The 17,813-nt window shown below is 40.2% G+C and overlaps 1 protein-coding gene across 3 annotated transcripts in view; it reads left to right on the top strand.

The window, feature by feature from the left end:
* Positions 1-17,813, top strand: part of arhgap39 (Rho GTPase activating protein 39) — a 108,328-nt gene that overhangs the window by 64,921 nt on the left and 25,594 nt on the right. Inside the window, exon 2 of one of the 3 annotated variants that reach the window (XM_042417322.1) lies at positions 715-1,155. In XM_042417322.1, coding sequence (XP_042273256.1) covers positions 715-1,155 — 441 coding nt within the window. Of the gene's footprint in view, positions 1-714; positions 1,156-4,388; positions 4,414-9,865; positions 13,937-17,813 lie in introns of those variants that run through there. The other 2 variants (XM_042417324.1, XM_042417323.1) reach the window with 2 other exon arrangements.

Here is a 17,813-nt window from a genome sequence, read left to right on the forward strand (position 1 = left end):
ATTAGTAAATGAAAATAGAATTTCTTTTAGAGAAGGGAAAGTGTTCTCCACTGAGTGGTGAGTATGACATATCTCTGTTGTACTGATGGAATTAGGCTAATGGTGTGTTCATTATACTGAATTTATCAAAACAACAGGTAAACATGGAGGGAGAGTTTTATGTGAAATGGTTGCAGATCAGAAAACAGAGAGGCTTCTCACTGAAATATGATCAAATGCTTCTAACACAGAGGAAATGAGAAACAAAGACCTGTCTCCTATCAAACCCTGGATCTCTCTGCACTTGAGGTTAACAGAGACCCGGCCATTTTTGAGAACTCAGGGTATGTGTAATGCTACTGGCATTAGAGTAGGTTGTCTGCAAATCCACAAAGAAAGCCCATCATGAAGCTAATTGAAATCATCAGAGTATGCCTCATACATCCACATAGTTGGATTAAAAGCATAATCACATTATGGTATTTACAGGGGCTCTGCCTTAATTTCATTGCTGCTTTAATCATATTATAGTTTTGATGAATGGACACATTTTAAAAGCCTGTTTGTTATCTTTCTTGTCTATCAGTAGGGGTGCTGTACACATACATTAGGAGTGTTACTTTGGAAGCAGTACGTGAGAGTTGAAATATATCCTATAATATGTTACATTAGATGATGGCTGTGGCTCAGGAGATAGAGTGTGTCATCCACTAATCAGAATCATTCTCTCTGCAGGTTGGAATGGGTGGAGATCATCGAGCCGCGCACAAGGGAGCGCATGTACGCCAACCTGCTAACAGGCGAGTGCGTGTGGGACCCTCCACAGGGCGTTCGTATCAAGCGGACCGGCGACAACCAGTGGTGGGAGCTGTTTGACCCCAACACCTCACGCTTCTACTACTACAACGCCTCCACCCAGCGCACTGTTTGGCACCGGCCCCAGGGCTGCGACATCATCCCCCTGGCCAAGCTGCAGACGCTGAAGCAGCACACTGATGGCACGAACCCCCGTCCTGCAGGAGGAGGAGGAGGAGGAGGAGGAGGAGGAGGTGGTGGGAGAACGTCAGCTGACAATAGCCCAGGACGGAACAGTGGGGTCAGCCGAGAAGGAAGCACCTCCTCCTCCCTCGACCAGGAGCTGTCTGAAAAACAGGGTAACAGAGAGGAAGCAGACAGGTAAGACTGTTGCTGGCAGGGCCTGGCAAACAAACCTGACCAGCAGATGATGTTGCCTGGCACTTCATCCCCCCCAAACACAACATATAAATACATAAATCAACTGTCAACTGAGAGCGCTACTACTGGAACAAATAATACCATGTGTATTAGTAGTAGTAGTGGGTGGATGTCTAAGTTTGAATTTGTTAAAGGGGGACATTCAAGCTGAAGCTAACAAATACATGAACACATTTAACAATCAAGTTACAATGTTTGAAAAATCAGTGTATCTTTGTGCTCTTCACACTAGAGCCACATCTGAAGCAGCATTCCTCCATCGTGCTGATAATTCACATGTGGCCATGTGTCCAGTTTATGAAACATATGAAAACCATGTATACATTATTACTAATGATAAGGATGTGAAGGTTAATGTTTTATCTTATTGCTTGCTCTGGGTCATCTTTTCTCTTGAGAGACCGTCCTCCCAAGACAAACAACACAACAGGTTGTAATGTCAGTCGCCCAAAAATAACATATAGTTACGTTTGAGTGACAGCTGCTATCTAGCGGCTGTAGTAATTGTGTACCGGAGCAGTAGTGCAGTTCAGATGACGTGTATATATATATATATATATATATATATGTATGTGTGTACAAATTTCCTCATTCAGAGGAGGAGGGGTGGATGGAGGCATTAACCCAACAATGGACATTGTAACAGGAGACTGCTCTTTGTTTCCTGTTTCCAACTATGATTGATTTCTAACTACGATCGTCCCCTAACCTCAACCCTGTTGTTATTGTAGCCATGACGACGAAGGTGGCCTAACTTTAAGGAAGTAGTAACTTCAACCCACACCGCATGTTTGTGTGGGAGTGGGGGCCCAGCCTATTTGACATTTTGTCACGTGACTCTGATGATGGATAGTATAACCCCACTTTATACGCCACCTTTACTTTTCACCCGTATTACCATACAATAAGCTCAGCATTACGTCTTGAGTCCACTTGACAGGTCTGCGTCGTGTTCCGGCTGCAACATGGCATCATTTCCCTCCTCTCTCACCTTCAGAGCGTATCACCTGTCTTTACGCTCAGTTTGATCTCTCTCTGTCTCACCCTCAGCATCCCATCATCCCGCCCCTCTCCCTCCATCTAACCAGGCTGGTTTGCTGTAATCTGCTGCAGTCTGCAGTGATTGGTGGATATGCCTGGCTGGGGTCACAGTGTCCTGTAAATGTGTCTCTGCCTCAGCAAGAGGATGCCACACACACACACACACACAGAGTACACAGTGTGTGAGTGCCCTAGCTGTTCTAACCAGTTATTCACATTGTGTCCACTCAGAGGAACAGCAAATCACTGCTTTTAGAGACAAAATTACAGACTCTGGCCGTATGTAGCTCAAGGAGAACATGTGTTGTGAAACAGACTTGCTGCCATTTTATTAACAAGCCTGACGGAGCCCAGATACTGCAGTGTTGGTAACACCTCAAAATGTGAGTGTTGCATGAATTAACATATCAATGATTTTGAAATTCATAGTTGTATGATTTATAGAGAGGGTTCTCTGGGGAGCATGAACGTGTTCAGTAAGTTTAATGGCAACCTGCCTATTAGATCTAGATATTTATCAAAACCTCTGGAGACCATGAATATCTTGATGACTAGCGAGCATGAAGCTTGTCACTCAGGACCAAAGTTAAAGATAAAAGTGTCACTGTAAATTGTTTTGATTGACAGCCCATTTACTGGGACAGAATATTATGCCTTTTTCCCAAGGCAAGATTTAGCTGCTTTAATTGTACCATGTCATGGCAAACCGTGAACACATCACCTCACAGCAGGAAGAGCCGTACTGCTGCGGTCTTTGCATCAAAGCCGACCACCACCAACCTGAGATGATCTCCTCCCTTAAACCAGCCGTGTCTTGCACTAAACTCGCACTCAAGTCATGTGTGTCTGTGCCGCTGACCAGAGATTAAAGTCTGTGTGGGGCTTCTCGATCACCTACTGGTTAAAATACATTCCACATAACCACAGCATCCACGGATCGCATCCCAATGCAGACCTTTGTTGCATCTCATACCCCTCTCTCTCTCTCTCACTCTCTTTACTGGTCACTTTAAACTGTATCAGGACTGTGTTAAGTCACCGCTGATGAAAACATTTCCAGCAGCTGCTCCGTTACAGTGAAGGAGACATTGGAGTTAACAGAGCTTTGTTAGCAGTGCTCTTCTTTAATAAAATTTGGTCTACACTACAAGATATGTAAGTTTAGACACTCTTTGGTCAGCTTTAAAGGACCAGTGTGTAGGATTTAGTGGCATCTAGTTGTGAGGTTGGAGATTGCAACCAAATAAATACCCCTCTCCTCTCCCTCCCCTTCTGCAAAACTTGTGAAAAATGTGAAAGGCCCTCTCTAGAGCCAGTGTTTGGTTTGTCCATTCTGGGCTACTGTAGAAACATGGCAGTGCAACATGGCGGGCTCCGTGGAAGAGGACCTGCATCCTATGTGGATATAAAGTGCTTATTCCAAGGTAACAAAAACATGACAATTCTTATTTTCACGTGATTATACACAAATTGAAACATACTTATGAATATTATATTCTATTTCTGCCAAGTCAGTTCTGCCAGATGCCACTTAATTCTACACACAAAGTCCCCCTACACTGAAAAATGGGTTTTGTTTCTGTGCACAGAAGTTTGTGTTTGCTTGCCACAAGTATCCCCACCCTGATAGAAACACTGCATCAGAAATACCTGCACACACTGCACAGTCGTTAAAGGCAGAACATGATGTACTTTATGGGATGGTGATGTCAGTTCGTTAATACGTCCATTCATCTGTCCAACATGATCCTCCAGAGCAACATATCTGAACCTGCACATGCTCTGCACACAGATATTATCTGTTCAGTACAAACACTGAAAGTAGAGTTAAAAGGCTTCATATTCTTTGTCTTATTGCTTATTGCTAGTTCTAGCAGTTAGAGGTCCAGCAGTGCATTTAATGTGGAGGCTGAGTGTCAGCATTCACTCTCTCCAGAGACTGTCCTCAGCCAGTGAAGGAGAGCAGGACAGGCAGTTTGTCATAGACCACACAGCTTCCTCTCTGACAGATGGCAGCTATTGACCTCTACATAGCTCTACCTCTCTGCACACACCAAGGAGGCTATTAAAGAGAGGGAGGGAGGGACAAATGGAGAGGCCAGACAGAGAGGGGGAGAAGATGGAGAGTTGAAAAAGACGAGATGAAGAAGAGAGAAGGTGAAAACAGAGATCATTTCACCCATCAATGTGTCCTCGCATTTGAAATAAGTCCATCTAAAGTTTGACTAAAACTGAAACTAACAAAGTAGCCTGTAATATCCTGTAATCTAAATAAGTTGGTTTCCACAGCTGAACATTTGATTATTTGTTAAATTCACACATTTTCACTGTGAGGAAAAGCTCTGCTAGGTCTGTCTGCCTTGTCCTCTCACTGCACTGTCAGCCTGCTCTGACAGACACACAGCCCAAAAAAGAAAGTCAGAAAGCAGCCTCTTCTATCACTAACACGGTTCCAATCTGTGAGCCACTCTTCTAAAAACAAGGTCTGGGCAGAGGAGAAAGCTGGCTACTGTTCAGTGATTGACTGTTGGGCTCTAAGCACTGGTAATATGCAGGTGAGCTGAAGGCATCTTGTGTAGATGCAGAGGGAGCACTAGCTGCTGCTGCTGCTGCTGCTGCTGCTGCTGCTGCTGCTGCTGCTGCTCTGCTAGCTAGCTGTTCACGCTCCCCCTCCTGTGTAGATCTTACACAAGTAGTCTGTCCAATATTTTTGCAGCTGTTTTTATTCAACCTGATTACATAACCCAATTTACACTGACTGTTGGAGTCTTGACTGGTCCTGAGAACCTGTTCTCCAACCATCTGTGACAGCCAAATATCCCAACCCCTGGTTAGTAGTTAATGTTTAGACAAAAAGGGACGCATGCAAAGACAAAATCTAGAGAAGGGACCTCATCCTCAGCAACAACACTTTTCTCCTTTGATTTCCTGGACATTGGTTCTCTGTCAGTCAGACTTTCCACCTAAAACAACAGCTGTAAAGCAAAGCTGAGTCAACCTCATCACACCAAGATCTCATCTGGTCCTTACTCTTCCACCTTTTTTAAAAAAAACTACATTTTCTCTGTATTATGTTGAAACTGACAGAAGTATATGGCATCCATCATTCTTTATTTCACTGAAACTTTGCTTTTGATTTACAACTTAACATATTATTTAATACAATAAAACAAATGAAAATGGCATGGCCAAAAATATTGGTACCCTTAGCTTAATATTTTGTAGCACAGCTTTTTGAGGCAACAACTGCAGTCAAGCCCTTTCTGTAACTCTGTAAGGTTTCTACACTTCTCCACTGGTAGTTCAGCCTACTCTTCTTGAGCGAACTGCTTCAGTTCTCTCAGGTTTGATGGGTGTCGTCTTCCAACTGCAAGTTTCAGCTCTTTCCACAGATGTTCAATGGGATTCAGATCAGGACTCATAGCAGGCCACTTCAGAACAGTCTAACATTTTCTTCTCATCCACTCTTGGGTGCGTTTTGATGTATTGTTTGGGGTCATTATCCTGCTGGAAGACCAATGACCTATGATGAAGACACAGCTTTCTGACACTGGGCTGCATGTTTCACTCCAAAATGCCTTGAAAATCTTCTGATTTAATTGTGCCCTGCACAGATTCAAGACACCCATGCATGTATTTGTGTGTGTGTGTGTGTGTGTGTGTGTGTGTGTGTGAGAGAGAGAGAGAGAGAGAGAGAGAGAGAAAATGAAATAAGGAACATTTACTTTAACAAGTTCAACTCTGTAATTTCTGATTTCAAAGAGCTTTAATGACCTCTCAAAATTAAAAATACTCCTAGGAGAAGGAGACAGGACATATCTTGCTGCCCAATATATATCAACATGCCACAACCACACACACACTCACACACATTGTAGGATAGGCCCATAGGCCCATGTTCAGTGTTAGTGGTTATTCTTTTGCAGCAGTGCTGTTGTTTAGTTTGTTGCTTTTAAGTTTGTGCAGTTACCCTTGTTAGGACATTGCACTGACTTCCATTAACTGTGGACAACCTAACCCAAACCCAAACCCTAACTTTAACCATAACCAATTCATGTCTAACCCTAACCTCAACCTAACCTCAACCTAACCTCAACCTAACCTCAACCTTAACCAGGACCTCAGAAATGATGTTTTGCCTCATTAGGACTGGGCTTTGGTCCCCATGAGGACTACTGGTCCCGACAAGGTCGGTGTTTATACCAGAAAAGGTCCCAATGAGGTAACAAAAACACACACGCACACACACACACACACACACACACAAACACACACACACACACATGCGCACACACACACACACACACACAGCAATGAAAACTAGCCAGTGGAGGGACAGTTACCATGTGGTCTGGAATACATGTAAACTGATGTACACGAAACCTTTTCATGTTTTGTGGCATGTTGCAGACCATGAAGTGCAAATGACATTCTGATAATATGAAATATGTCAATGCAGTTATTATTGGCCTATCTCAATAGAAACAATAAGCAGTAAGCAAGATGAATTCAGACCAGATCATTACTTTTACAAAGATGGCATATGTCATGATACAAGCAACCATTAAGTAAATCAGTGAGACCTGCTACAGCGTACCTGACCTTGAAGGCTGACTGTGTGGAGCTAGAGGGATGACTTACAGTGCTGGCAGCTCTCAGTCCAGTGGCAGACCCTTTATTCCAGCCTCCATGGCCTTCATACTGTGCCTGGCAGTGGTTTGAAGTTTGAAATAGAACCACCTCTTTGCTAGCTTTGACACATGCCGTTTGTAGCATTAATCCAAGCCATTACTCTTCTACTCACAATGTTGCAATCTACAGTACAAGCACTATGCTTTGTCTTGTAACTAACAGTGTGGTGCACACAGTGCTTAGAATTAAGCCTGCAATTATCGATAGTTTTCATTACTGATTAACGTATCAATTTTCAACATATATACAGTATATACAAATCGATCCACTCTATCAATTATGAAAAAATGTCCACCTCAAGTTGCCCACGGACCAAAGTGATGTTAACAAGCACAAATATATTCAGTTTGCAATGATATGGAACAGAAAAGCAGCAAAATCTCACATTTGAGAAGCTGGGACCAGAGAATGATCGACAAGTTTACTTCATAAATGATTAATGGATTATCAATTATCAAAATTGCCATCAGTTGACTTTCTGTTGATTACACAATTAATCAACTCATTATTTTAGCACTACTGAGGACTGCTACTCTTATTTAGGATTTTTTAAAGGGGATTTTGTTATTATGCTTTTCCTTATTTTCAGACATATACATAATATGTCGCAATGTCAGATATGTTAAAAGTGGCCGACGTGTCAAATAACGAGGTAAACGTATGTAGCAGTAATCCCTGTGAGCAAAGAGCAGCAGCTTCAGACTGCTCTGAACGCTCAGTTGCCAACGGTTTTTTCTACTTTCAGCCTGAGCTGACGTCAGTTCGTGACAGATTTCATTATATGGACATCTGCCACGTGCACAGCGCTCGTTGTGTTTGCGTTTGCTGCTCCGCTCCGGGAGTAGCCATGACGCCATTACACAGCACAGCAAAGTAAAATAAGTAGTTTACCTGTTGGAGGTGTGCTGGTTGTCTGTAGCTCTCCATAAAACATCTCACTGTGGCTGTTTCTGCTTGTACTATTCCTCCCTGCGTTATTTCTAACTGATCTGCTGAACAAATAGCTCCAAATAGCTCCATATGTTGTTATTTCGACCTGTATTTAGCGCCACTAATGAAGTTCCACTAATTCAGTGAGGAACACGTTTTTACTTCCTGTAAATTCTTCACAATAAAGGTCTCCCATTAGTCAGTCATTTAAAAGCTCTTTGAAGCAGTAAAGCAGGAAATGTTTGGTTTGCATTGACGTAAAGTTACACAACTCTGATACGTAAAGCTGGCCAATCAGAACAGAGTGGGCTCATCGGGAGGGGGGCCTTAAAGAGACAGGAGCTAAAACGGAGTGTAAGAGAAACTGTGTATATTGAGGGGCTGCATAAAGGGCCAGTATAGATAAATAGAGGAGTTTTTTTGAACTTTGAATCATGCAGAGTTACTCTAATGGAGTCCAAAAATAAAAATTTAGAGCTGAAATGAGCATAATAGGTCCTCTTTAAGGACTTCATATATACAGTATTAAAGGATAATTTAGTATGAAATTCCCCTTTTGTGTTTTCCCAGACACTCTGTCCTTACTGAGCTGCAGTGGAGGGATGGTAACACACAAAGGGAATTTAGTGCTAAGAAGACTTAAACTTTGGAAAGCACCCAGTGGATTTGTCAAACTCAGACTGCCGAAGCCTCATATTAGCTTCAGCTGAAGGTATTTTTGCACAGAATGAGGATTGTGGGTTTTGTCCCTATTTCTCACATTGATGTCAAACTAAAAGAGATGGCTTCATAGGCAGTGTTGAGAGGAGGAATCATTACACTGTACAATGACTCAATGTACATAAGGATGAGGATGTGTTACTATTTAATGGCAAATTGTGTGGAACACTCATGCAAGCTCAGTACCAACATTTTTACAGGGAGTATAAACAACTCAGTTTCAAGTCTTTTATTACATTAAAAAAAACATCAAGCAGAAAAAAATAGGAGCTATTTCTGAACTCTTAGACATCTTAAAAAAAAGCTCATGTGATCAGCCCACAGATTAATAAGGCTTAGTTGTAGTGCATTATGGCTGCACAACACAACAGCTGATAATGCAGCAACTGAAATCATTTAATTTCTGTGGAATTTCTGCTGTTAGTGGACTCACATGCCAAGATGAAGTAAAGCAACGTGGCACGCAGTTCAAATTTGTTTAATTTTAACATATGAATTTGTTGACATTTGAGTGAACAGAGAGAGCTGGAGAGACCAAAATAGATGAAGCTATAGTATTATATGTTGTACCCAGCAGTGGAAGAAGTATTTAGATCATTTACTTGATGTAGTGAAAGTATTGTATTAAAAGTAGTGGTTTGGTCCTTCTGACTGATATATTATTATATATGACATCATTAGATTATTAATAGTGAAGCATCAGTGTTAGAGCAGCATGTTACTGTTGTAGCTGCTGGAGGTGGAGCTAGTTTACACTACTTTATATACAGTTAGCTAGTTTAGTCCAGTGGTTCCCAACCTAGGGGTCGGGCCCCTCCAAAGGGTCAGCAGATAAATCTGAGGGGTGGTGAGATGATTAATGGGAGAGGAAAGAAGAAAAAACAAAGTTCTGATACACAAATCTGTTTTCAGTTTTTGGACTTTTTCTCTAATCTTTGATTTTTGCTGAAATATTGGATCATTTGAACATTTATTGAAATGAAAGCATGTGAGAAGTTTAGAGGGAAAAATCACTATTTGGTGGAGCTGTTAACAACTCATAGACATGTGAAATGTGACCCCGACTACACACTGCTTTTTGTAAGACGTCAAAAGCCAAAAAGGTTGGAAACCACTGGTTTCATCTTTAACAATGTGTTGTATTTTAAAAGCTTGTTATATTACCAATTGTGTCAAATCTTCATCTGAAAAGTAACTAAAGCTGTCAAATAAATGTAGTGGAGTAGAAAGTACAATATTTCTTAAATGTAGGGGAGTGGAAGTATAAAGTAGCATCACATGGAAATACTCAAGTATAGTACAAGTACCTAAAATTGTAAAGAAATGTACAATATTTAGTTACTTTACACTTAGTTACTGTCACACCATCCAGTTTGATGTCACCATGTTCTGCTGGAGTATAAACTGCTCCAAAAGATATGCAGTATAAGACAGGTGTCAGTGATACAAATACTGTCACTTACCTTGAACCAACTGTTTTATTGTCGTATTGTAAATGGCACATGAACATTAATATACACTACATCAAACCTCCGAATGAATTTTTGCTGTGCCGCTGTGTTATGTCTGGGCATTAAGATTTGGTTGTATGTCTACAGCAGGTGTGTGTCACTAACGGTGGAAACAGGCATTAGGCTTATGCATGTGAATAATTGCATACTCATTTAGATTTATATAATAAAACATATGAACACAGATGCATGTTTTTTGCAAATGTGAAGAAAAGACTATATGTGTCTTGTCACTTCTCTGCATATGTTTTGAATCATGAATGTAGTTTGATGTATTTGCTCATGATTCCATGACTCTCTTACTTTGACTCAAAGACACTCAGAGCATCCAAATCAGGACAACCACAAGTGACTTGTTGAGTATCAGATGGTATTATCTTGTCTTCCTTGGTGTTGTGGTTGCAGTGAGATGTGATGTGTTATGTAAGTCACAGCAAACAGCCACAGGGGGAAAGATATTGTTTAGCCCGAGCACCAAGTGGTGCAAAGACCCTATTGTATTTGAAGGAATTATTATTATGATTTTTATTTTCCGGATTCAAAGGCATTTTTGAGGTGCTAGGAGTGCTTGAAAACTCACAAAACTTTGCACATGCATCAGAAATAGCTGATATGGGTCTTGGCATTGGGTGTTGCAAGTTGGTTCAGTAGCGCCCACTAACAATTTTCAAAGTCAAAGCTCTCACTTTTAAATTTGACATAGATGAATGAAATTTATTAGTCAGATGTAAATCTCCAGATTTTTTACCTTTTGCAGGCGTTGTACTTTAAAAAATTCCTCTGAGCAACTTCAAATTTGGTCGGTGACATCTAAAGACCTTTGCAACGCTAAATTGTGAAGCGTTTTAGTTTTCATGGAATGTTGTTGCTGTGACGACATAGCGAATTTTGATGTTAAGCCATGAAAGAGGAAGTTGTCGTAACTCAAATGTACATTTTCCAATCTGCCCCAAATTTCTTATGCTTGATAAGAGTCTCAGCCTGAACTAATTTACATGTCAATATTGACTCATAGTCATAGCGCCACCTACTGGCAACAGGAAGTTACAGGTGCTATACTTTTATTACCTCTGCCTAGCAGGTTAACCAGGTCCACCTTAAATTTGGTCAGAAAAGCTTGATGTTTAGACATGAAAAAGAAACCGTTGTAACCCGACTCCACATTGTCAGATCTTTCCCAAATTTCACGTTTGATAAGAGTCCTGGTCCGAATACATGTACAGGCCAGTATAGCACCACCTACTGGCAACAGGAAGTTATAGGCCCCATACTTTTACAAACTACTCCTGGCAAGTTGACCAGATCCACCTAAAATTTGGTCAGCTAAGTTGTAATACCTTGATGATGCTAAATAGAGAAGCTTTTGAGTTTTCATCAAAATGCTGTTGCCATGGTGATACATTATTTAATATGAAACAGGAAGCTGTTTTTGAGGTGCTAGGGGTATTCGAAAACTCACAAAACTTGGCACACACATCAGAACCCGTGAACTTCCAAGAATATACAGTGATTGGGTTCATGCATCTTTGGTGGTCTCCACAGCACCCCCTAATGTGTTGCAGGCTGTAGTTGGGATAAAGTTGCTACGATATTCACAAAATTTGGTATGCACGTTGCTCTCATCATTTTGGACATATTTTCATCAGCTCCACCCAACTGGGACTCAGCCATGCTGAATTTTGTGTGTTTTTCCTGTATTTTATGCAAACATTTTCAAACTCCTTTAGAGGGTTTATTGGATTCATTTGAAATTTGGTTGATATAACCCATCAGACTAATGTGAAACTTAATTGCAAAGTAAAGTCAATACCTCGAGTGATGATGTCATACGTGATGTGACAACACGCCAATTTAGGCACTTTACATGTATGGAACTTTTCTAAACTTTTCTTAGAGGATTTAACAGGTCAACCTCAAATTTGGTCAGCAAAATCTCAAGACCTTCATAATGCCAAATTGCAAAGCTTTTGAGTTTTCGGGGAACGCTGTTGCCATGGCAATGCTGAAATTACCATGAAAGAGGAAGCTGTTGTAACTTGACCTTACATTACACTTGACCAAATTTCTCATGCTTGATAAGCGTTTAGCCCTGAAGACATCTGCATGCCCATACTGAGTCATGGTCATAGTTCCACCTGCTGACAACAAGAAGTCAGCCTTATGTGACAAACATTGTCCAATTTACATGAAATATACATGGTATGGTCTATGCATGATATACAGCAATATGACATATAATTAGTGGGTGTTCTCTAGCGCCACCTAGTGGACACAGGAAGTGAAATTTAAAGGGGACATATATGTTCATGTTAAAAGTGAAATTCGAAGTATGTGTTCATTGTACATTTGATATGCAGCAACATAATGTAAATTTAGTCTGTGTTTTCTAGCACCACATAGTGGACACAGGTAGTGATATTTATCTCCTACAAGCAATGTACAATATTCGTGAAAATGTATATCCATGTCAGTTTCCCTCATTTAAATGTATTGCTGCGTATCAACTGACTTCCAGCAGCGATACCCTGGCTGTTGCTCCCTCTGACGCCATGAAGAGCAAGGGCCTGTTCATCACTGCTTGCAGCTTTAATTGTATTTGTCTTTGATCTCCACAAACTGGCTGAAAAGCAGACTTGGTCAGAATCAGAGCTGCAGTCATTGAAGCACTGTGTGTTATTTGATAGCTCACTGTTTTGTTGACGTAGCCTGTACACAACATACAGGAACATTCTGTAGAATCACTTCAACGCAGTTTGAAACACTTGGATTGTCGTAATGTATGAATAAAAAAACATTTATTGAACAAACAGATATAGTTGACCCCAGTCCCACTCAATATTACTGTCTTATATGACTTATATAACAAAAATACAAGCTGAAGAAAGTACAGACAAAAGTGCTGTTTCTTCCATGGTGAGTCACCTGCCAGACTAAGGTCACCTGTAACAACAAAAGCCATCGGATAAAGGTGAATGACAGGAACAAGAATGAATAAAAACACCATGATCTGTCCTCATACATACTGTCAGTCCCCTGCCTCAGCAAGAGAGAGGCTCCACTGCTGGCCAGTGGTGCCAAAAGAAAATAAATAGAAGACATACTCACTCCAAAACTCTATGTCTATGTTTAAAAACTAACATGTATTCATGTTCAACAAAGATTTGCTTTTGTGTGTAAAATGAGCTGCTGTGTTCAGCAGTGTGTTGGTAAAGTTGACTGTGTGGACTCAGTATTGAACCATACATGGAACCAATTGTAAGAAAAAAACAAACTGTAATTTATTTATGGACACATTTTTTGTATCAGAATTTTGGTTTGAACACAACATATTATATCCACATTCTTTCTATCCAGACATATGATATAATTGAATTATAAAGTCACATTTGTTTTGCTAGATTACATTTTTACTTACAATCCTGACATTTAAAAATAAATCATTTGATAAATTTCATGTATTTACTTATTCATGACAAGCGTTTTAACAGTCATGGGATGTGGAAAGTAGGATTTTCATAGGAATGAAATTATTTCACCAACATTGAGAAAGTCTTCCCTTCTTTTCCATAAACTGAGTTGTACCAAAGTTTGATTTTGTGAATCATTCCACTCATGCTGTTTATGAAAGAATTCCCGCCTTTCCCATCTGTATCTCCTCTGTGCCCGTCAATGTGGGATTTGTTGTTGCCCTTGAGAAATCTCTCAGTCAGTGTAATCTATGTGAGCAGTGTTTTATTAGAGAAAAGGGAAATGAAGGAGAAGGATCTGCAGGCTGACTCTGCAGTGACAGAGACAGATGGAGACAGATTGGAAGAAGCACAGAATGTGTAAGTTGATTTGAAGGTCAAATGATTGTGAATAATTTAAGGATAAGGATGGTGAGAACAATGTTCCCTGTGTAGTTGGTTAGAAGACTAGCAGACAGAGAGAGAGAGAAGAGGTGGGTATATGAAAAAGTGGAATGATGGAGAAAGAGAAGCCTTCGACCACAGAGGTGGAAAGAAAGAAAATGAGTTAGAGCTCTGTGAGTCTGGAGCATGTTGTAATGCTTAATCCTGCCTTCTTTGTTTCTCTCTCTCACACACACACACACACACGCACAGACACACACATATGCATATTAACATCCACAAGTACACAAACACTCACATTCACGCTGCCACTATTCAGTGCTGGCCCCGGGGATCAGTGTGTGGAAGTATTTGGAGATGGAGGGTGGCCAACGCTGCAATTGATTTCACACCTCCCTCCCTTTCGCCTAATTCACCTCTTGTTCTTCATCTCACACCACTCTCTCTTCCTCCTGTTGTCTGACTAACAAGCAGAATGTGAGGGCCCACTCACTGAAAGGAGTGAATTAGTGGATGTGAGCTGATGAAGTAATGCTCTGTTGTTGCCAGAGGCTGCTGTTTAGAGGATGGTAGCTGTGTCCCTGCATCAAATATTACTGTCCCTAGAAAACCTTCAGCTCCACATACTTTTGCTTCAAGTGAGATGTGATGGATTGAAAACTGGTTATAATCCAGCATGATACATGAATACAGTTTCACTACAGAGTAATATTAAGGCAATTTTCTGAAATTTTTTGTCATGTCATCCATTGGAAGTCAAAAATACCCAGACCAAACTAACTTTTAATCACCATTAACAATCATAGGGAAAGTTGCTTTAAGGTATACTATGCAGGATTTTCTTAAAAAAACTCCTCCTGTCTCTCCTCTGCTCCACTCTGCTCTCTGTATCTGTGTCATGGATAGGGATGGGAATCGAAAACCGGTTCCAAATTATAATTTGGAATTATATACCTCAAAGCTAATCAGTTCCACTTATCAATGCCCGGGCATGTGATGTTGACAGAACACAAAAGGCGGAACTCAACTGGAGGGGAAGTGCAGCCTCTGGACTGCCTACACACTGCACACGCTAAAGTTATCTTCAGCTATCTTGTAATTCTTTTTCAAAAAGGCAGCGGCTATAAACATGTTTTGATTAACAATTACCTTTGCGAGACAAATGTGAAGTATGTCGTGAACTTTGTATGCCGTCACCCAGAGGCTAACGTTAGTGGAGTGGAGCAGAGCAGCGATCAGCAGTAACAAAGGAGACCAGCTGACCAACAAACATTGCAGCAGTAAACATCTTAAACCAACTCTGAGGTGAAGAAAATAACTCATTGTTCAGTCTGTTTCAACTCAGAAACACTGCACCCACTCACTATGTTGGACAGCAATGTCTTTCCCCGGAGCTAACGGTGCAGCAGAGGCTGCTCTTCACTGCTGGAGACATGACGTTCCAGTAGCCTCCCCCTCATTTTGTTATTCTCATACAGGCAGGAGACTGTAAGATGCTTTCAGATTAATTCATTCATTCATTAATGCAGCTAACTTTTGGCTTTGGGATATTTATCTTATCTTCCAGTTATGTTTCATATATTCAAACAGTAAAACAGTTGCGTTGACACTGCAAACCTGTGTAGGCCTACTTTTTTTCCACAAAAAAATTGATCAGGAATCAATAAGAGAACTAATAGAGAATTGGACCAATAAGCAGAATCAACAATGGCATTGGTATCAATAAAATCTTATCAATTCCCATCCCTAGTCATGGATGTATAAAGAGCTGCAGGTCTGTGTGTCTTGACTGAGGACGGGGCTGAGCTACACACAGCCGACAGGATGAAGCTCTGCATCTACACAAAGTCCAGCATCTTCCTGCAGGGTTGTGCAGAGGTGTGGCCGTGTTTATTCGTGCTTTAGAACATAACGGCCATGAAACAATCAGAAAATCACATTTTATTCAAGGCTTTGTTCTCACTATAGTCGCTCGCTTTCTTCATTCACTCTCTAGCTTGCTTGACCATTGCTTCTCTCTCTCTTTCTCAATTTAATTCAGTTCAATTCAATGAGGCTTTATTGGCATGACCATATTGAAGTACAGTATTGCCAAAGCACATTGTACAAAGTAGTACAAACAGGGAGAAGTACAGATTTTAACATACAAACAGTAAAACATTATGTTAACAACAACCATTTTAACATTATTTTGTAATGCAAATAACATTAATTGTTTATTAATTGTGTGCTTGAAGGAGGAAAAGAAAAAAAAGGAGTGAAAAGGTGGCAAAAACAGAAAGCTGAACTTAACTGATGGATATCAGCAATCATAATAATAATCATAATAATAATAATAATAATAGTTTTGATTTGGAAAATTAAAAGATATATACATACACATATAAATACATACATATATGCATATATACATATGTACATATATACATATATACCTGTATATACACATTTTGTTTATGTTTTCTTTTTTGTCTCTCTCTCTCACCTGGGGAGGAGGGGTCAACTTTGAATGCTTTGTTTTCAAACACCAACTGACAAATCCTGCATAGTATGCCTTTAAAATGATGCTGAATTTCATGAAAATAACATGATTTAAATATGAAATGTGAATTCCTTTTCTCTCATCATGAGTTACTGTCATGAAAATGAAATCTGCAACCTAAACTTTGCCCTAACTGCCATAGACAGTAAACCTGAGCGCATATTCATATTTGACATTTTTATATTATGGAAATCTACGGCTGCCTATATTAAGATGAAGTTCTTTAATCAATCCAATTTACAAGTTGCTTTCCATTTGTGTGTGCATAATGTATGACAAAAGTAAAATTAACATGCTAAAATTCAGTTTTCATTTTTAGGTTTTAAAATGCACAATTACCACCAAAGGGGAAATGAAAATGACTATACAAAGGGCCACTTCCATAATTCAGATCCAAAAGTAATTTATTTCAAGTTGAGATTGCATATTGTCTGCCAATTTGAAAATGACGAGTCACTTCACATTCAATGTCATCACCATTATGGCTGTGTTGTACTTTTAAGTACACTGACATGATTTGTCATTAGAGAAACTGGGTCTTTTGAGTGTCTTTGTAGTCTCAACGTGATAACCTGCATGGTTAATAGAGATAATGATGTACACTCTTAGTCTCTGCTTGAAGACATTCATGGTGTTGCACACCAAAAATGATGAAAGTATTTGTGTAAAGAATAAAAATGAGAGAAGTTCAAACCCTGCCTACCTGTCCAATCATTCACCATTCAGGCAACCGCTTCATTTAAAGTATACTAAGTCCTAATTCTACAACGGTGGAATATTATACAGTATTATAAAATGACTGTGTCCAGTGTCGTATATACCGTCTACTAAGACGGTATATACTAAAATACCGTAGTTGCACTGTATATAGAGTAGGGCTGTAGTCAACCGAAGAAAATCTTGGTCCACTGAAATTGTACGTAATCTCCAACTAATAGATTAGTCGCGGGGCGGGGGGGGGTTCCTAGGTGATGACGCAGAGGTTGACTCACATTTCAGAACAGCGCTGCACAGAGACTCCCAAACGCTATTGATTTTCGAATGAATCGATATTAGGCGTTATTTTTGGCATTAAAATATATATTTTTGGCCTGGCGAGGGTTCTCGTTGTTATAATTCTAGGTGAAACATTGATTCAGTAAACGTTCAGTACATTCAGTAAACGCTCAGTAATTAATTAATTACTAATTACGCTTAATTAATTAATAAGGTTTTATTGATCTGATTCACCGGCTTTCTCGCTACCAGGGCTCCTCCTCTTCATTCATTCCTCTCTGTAGCTCGCTCAACCACAGCTGTTCTCTCTCTCGC

This window comes from Thunnus maccoyii, chromosome 7, assembly GCF_910596095.1.
Source record: "Thunnus maccoyii chromosome 7, fThuMac1.1, whole genome shotgun sequence".
Classification (NCBI taxonomy): Eukaryota; Metazoa; Chordata; class Actinopteri; order Scombriformes; family Scombridae; genus Thunnus; species Thunnus maccoyii.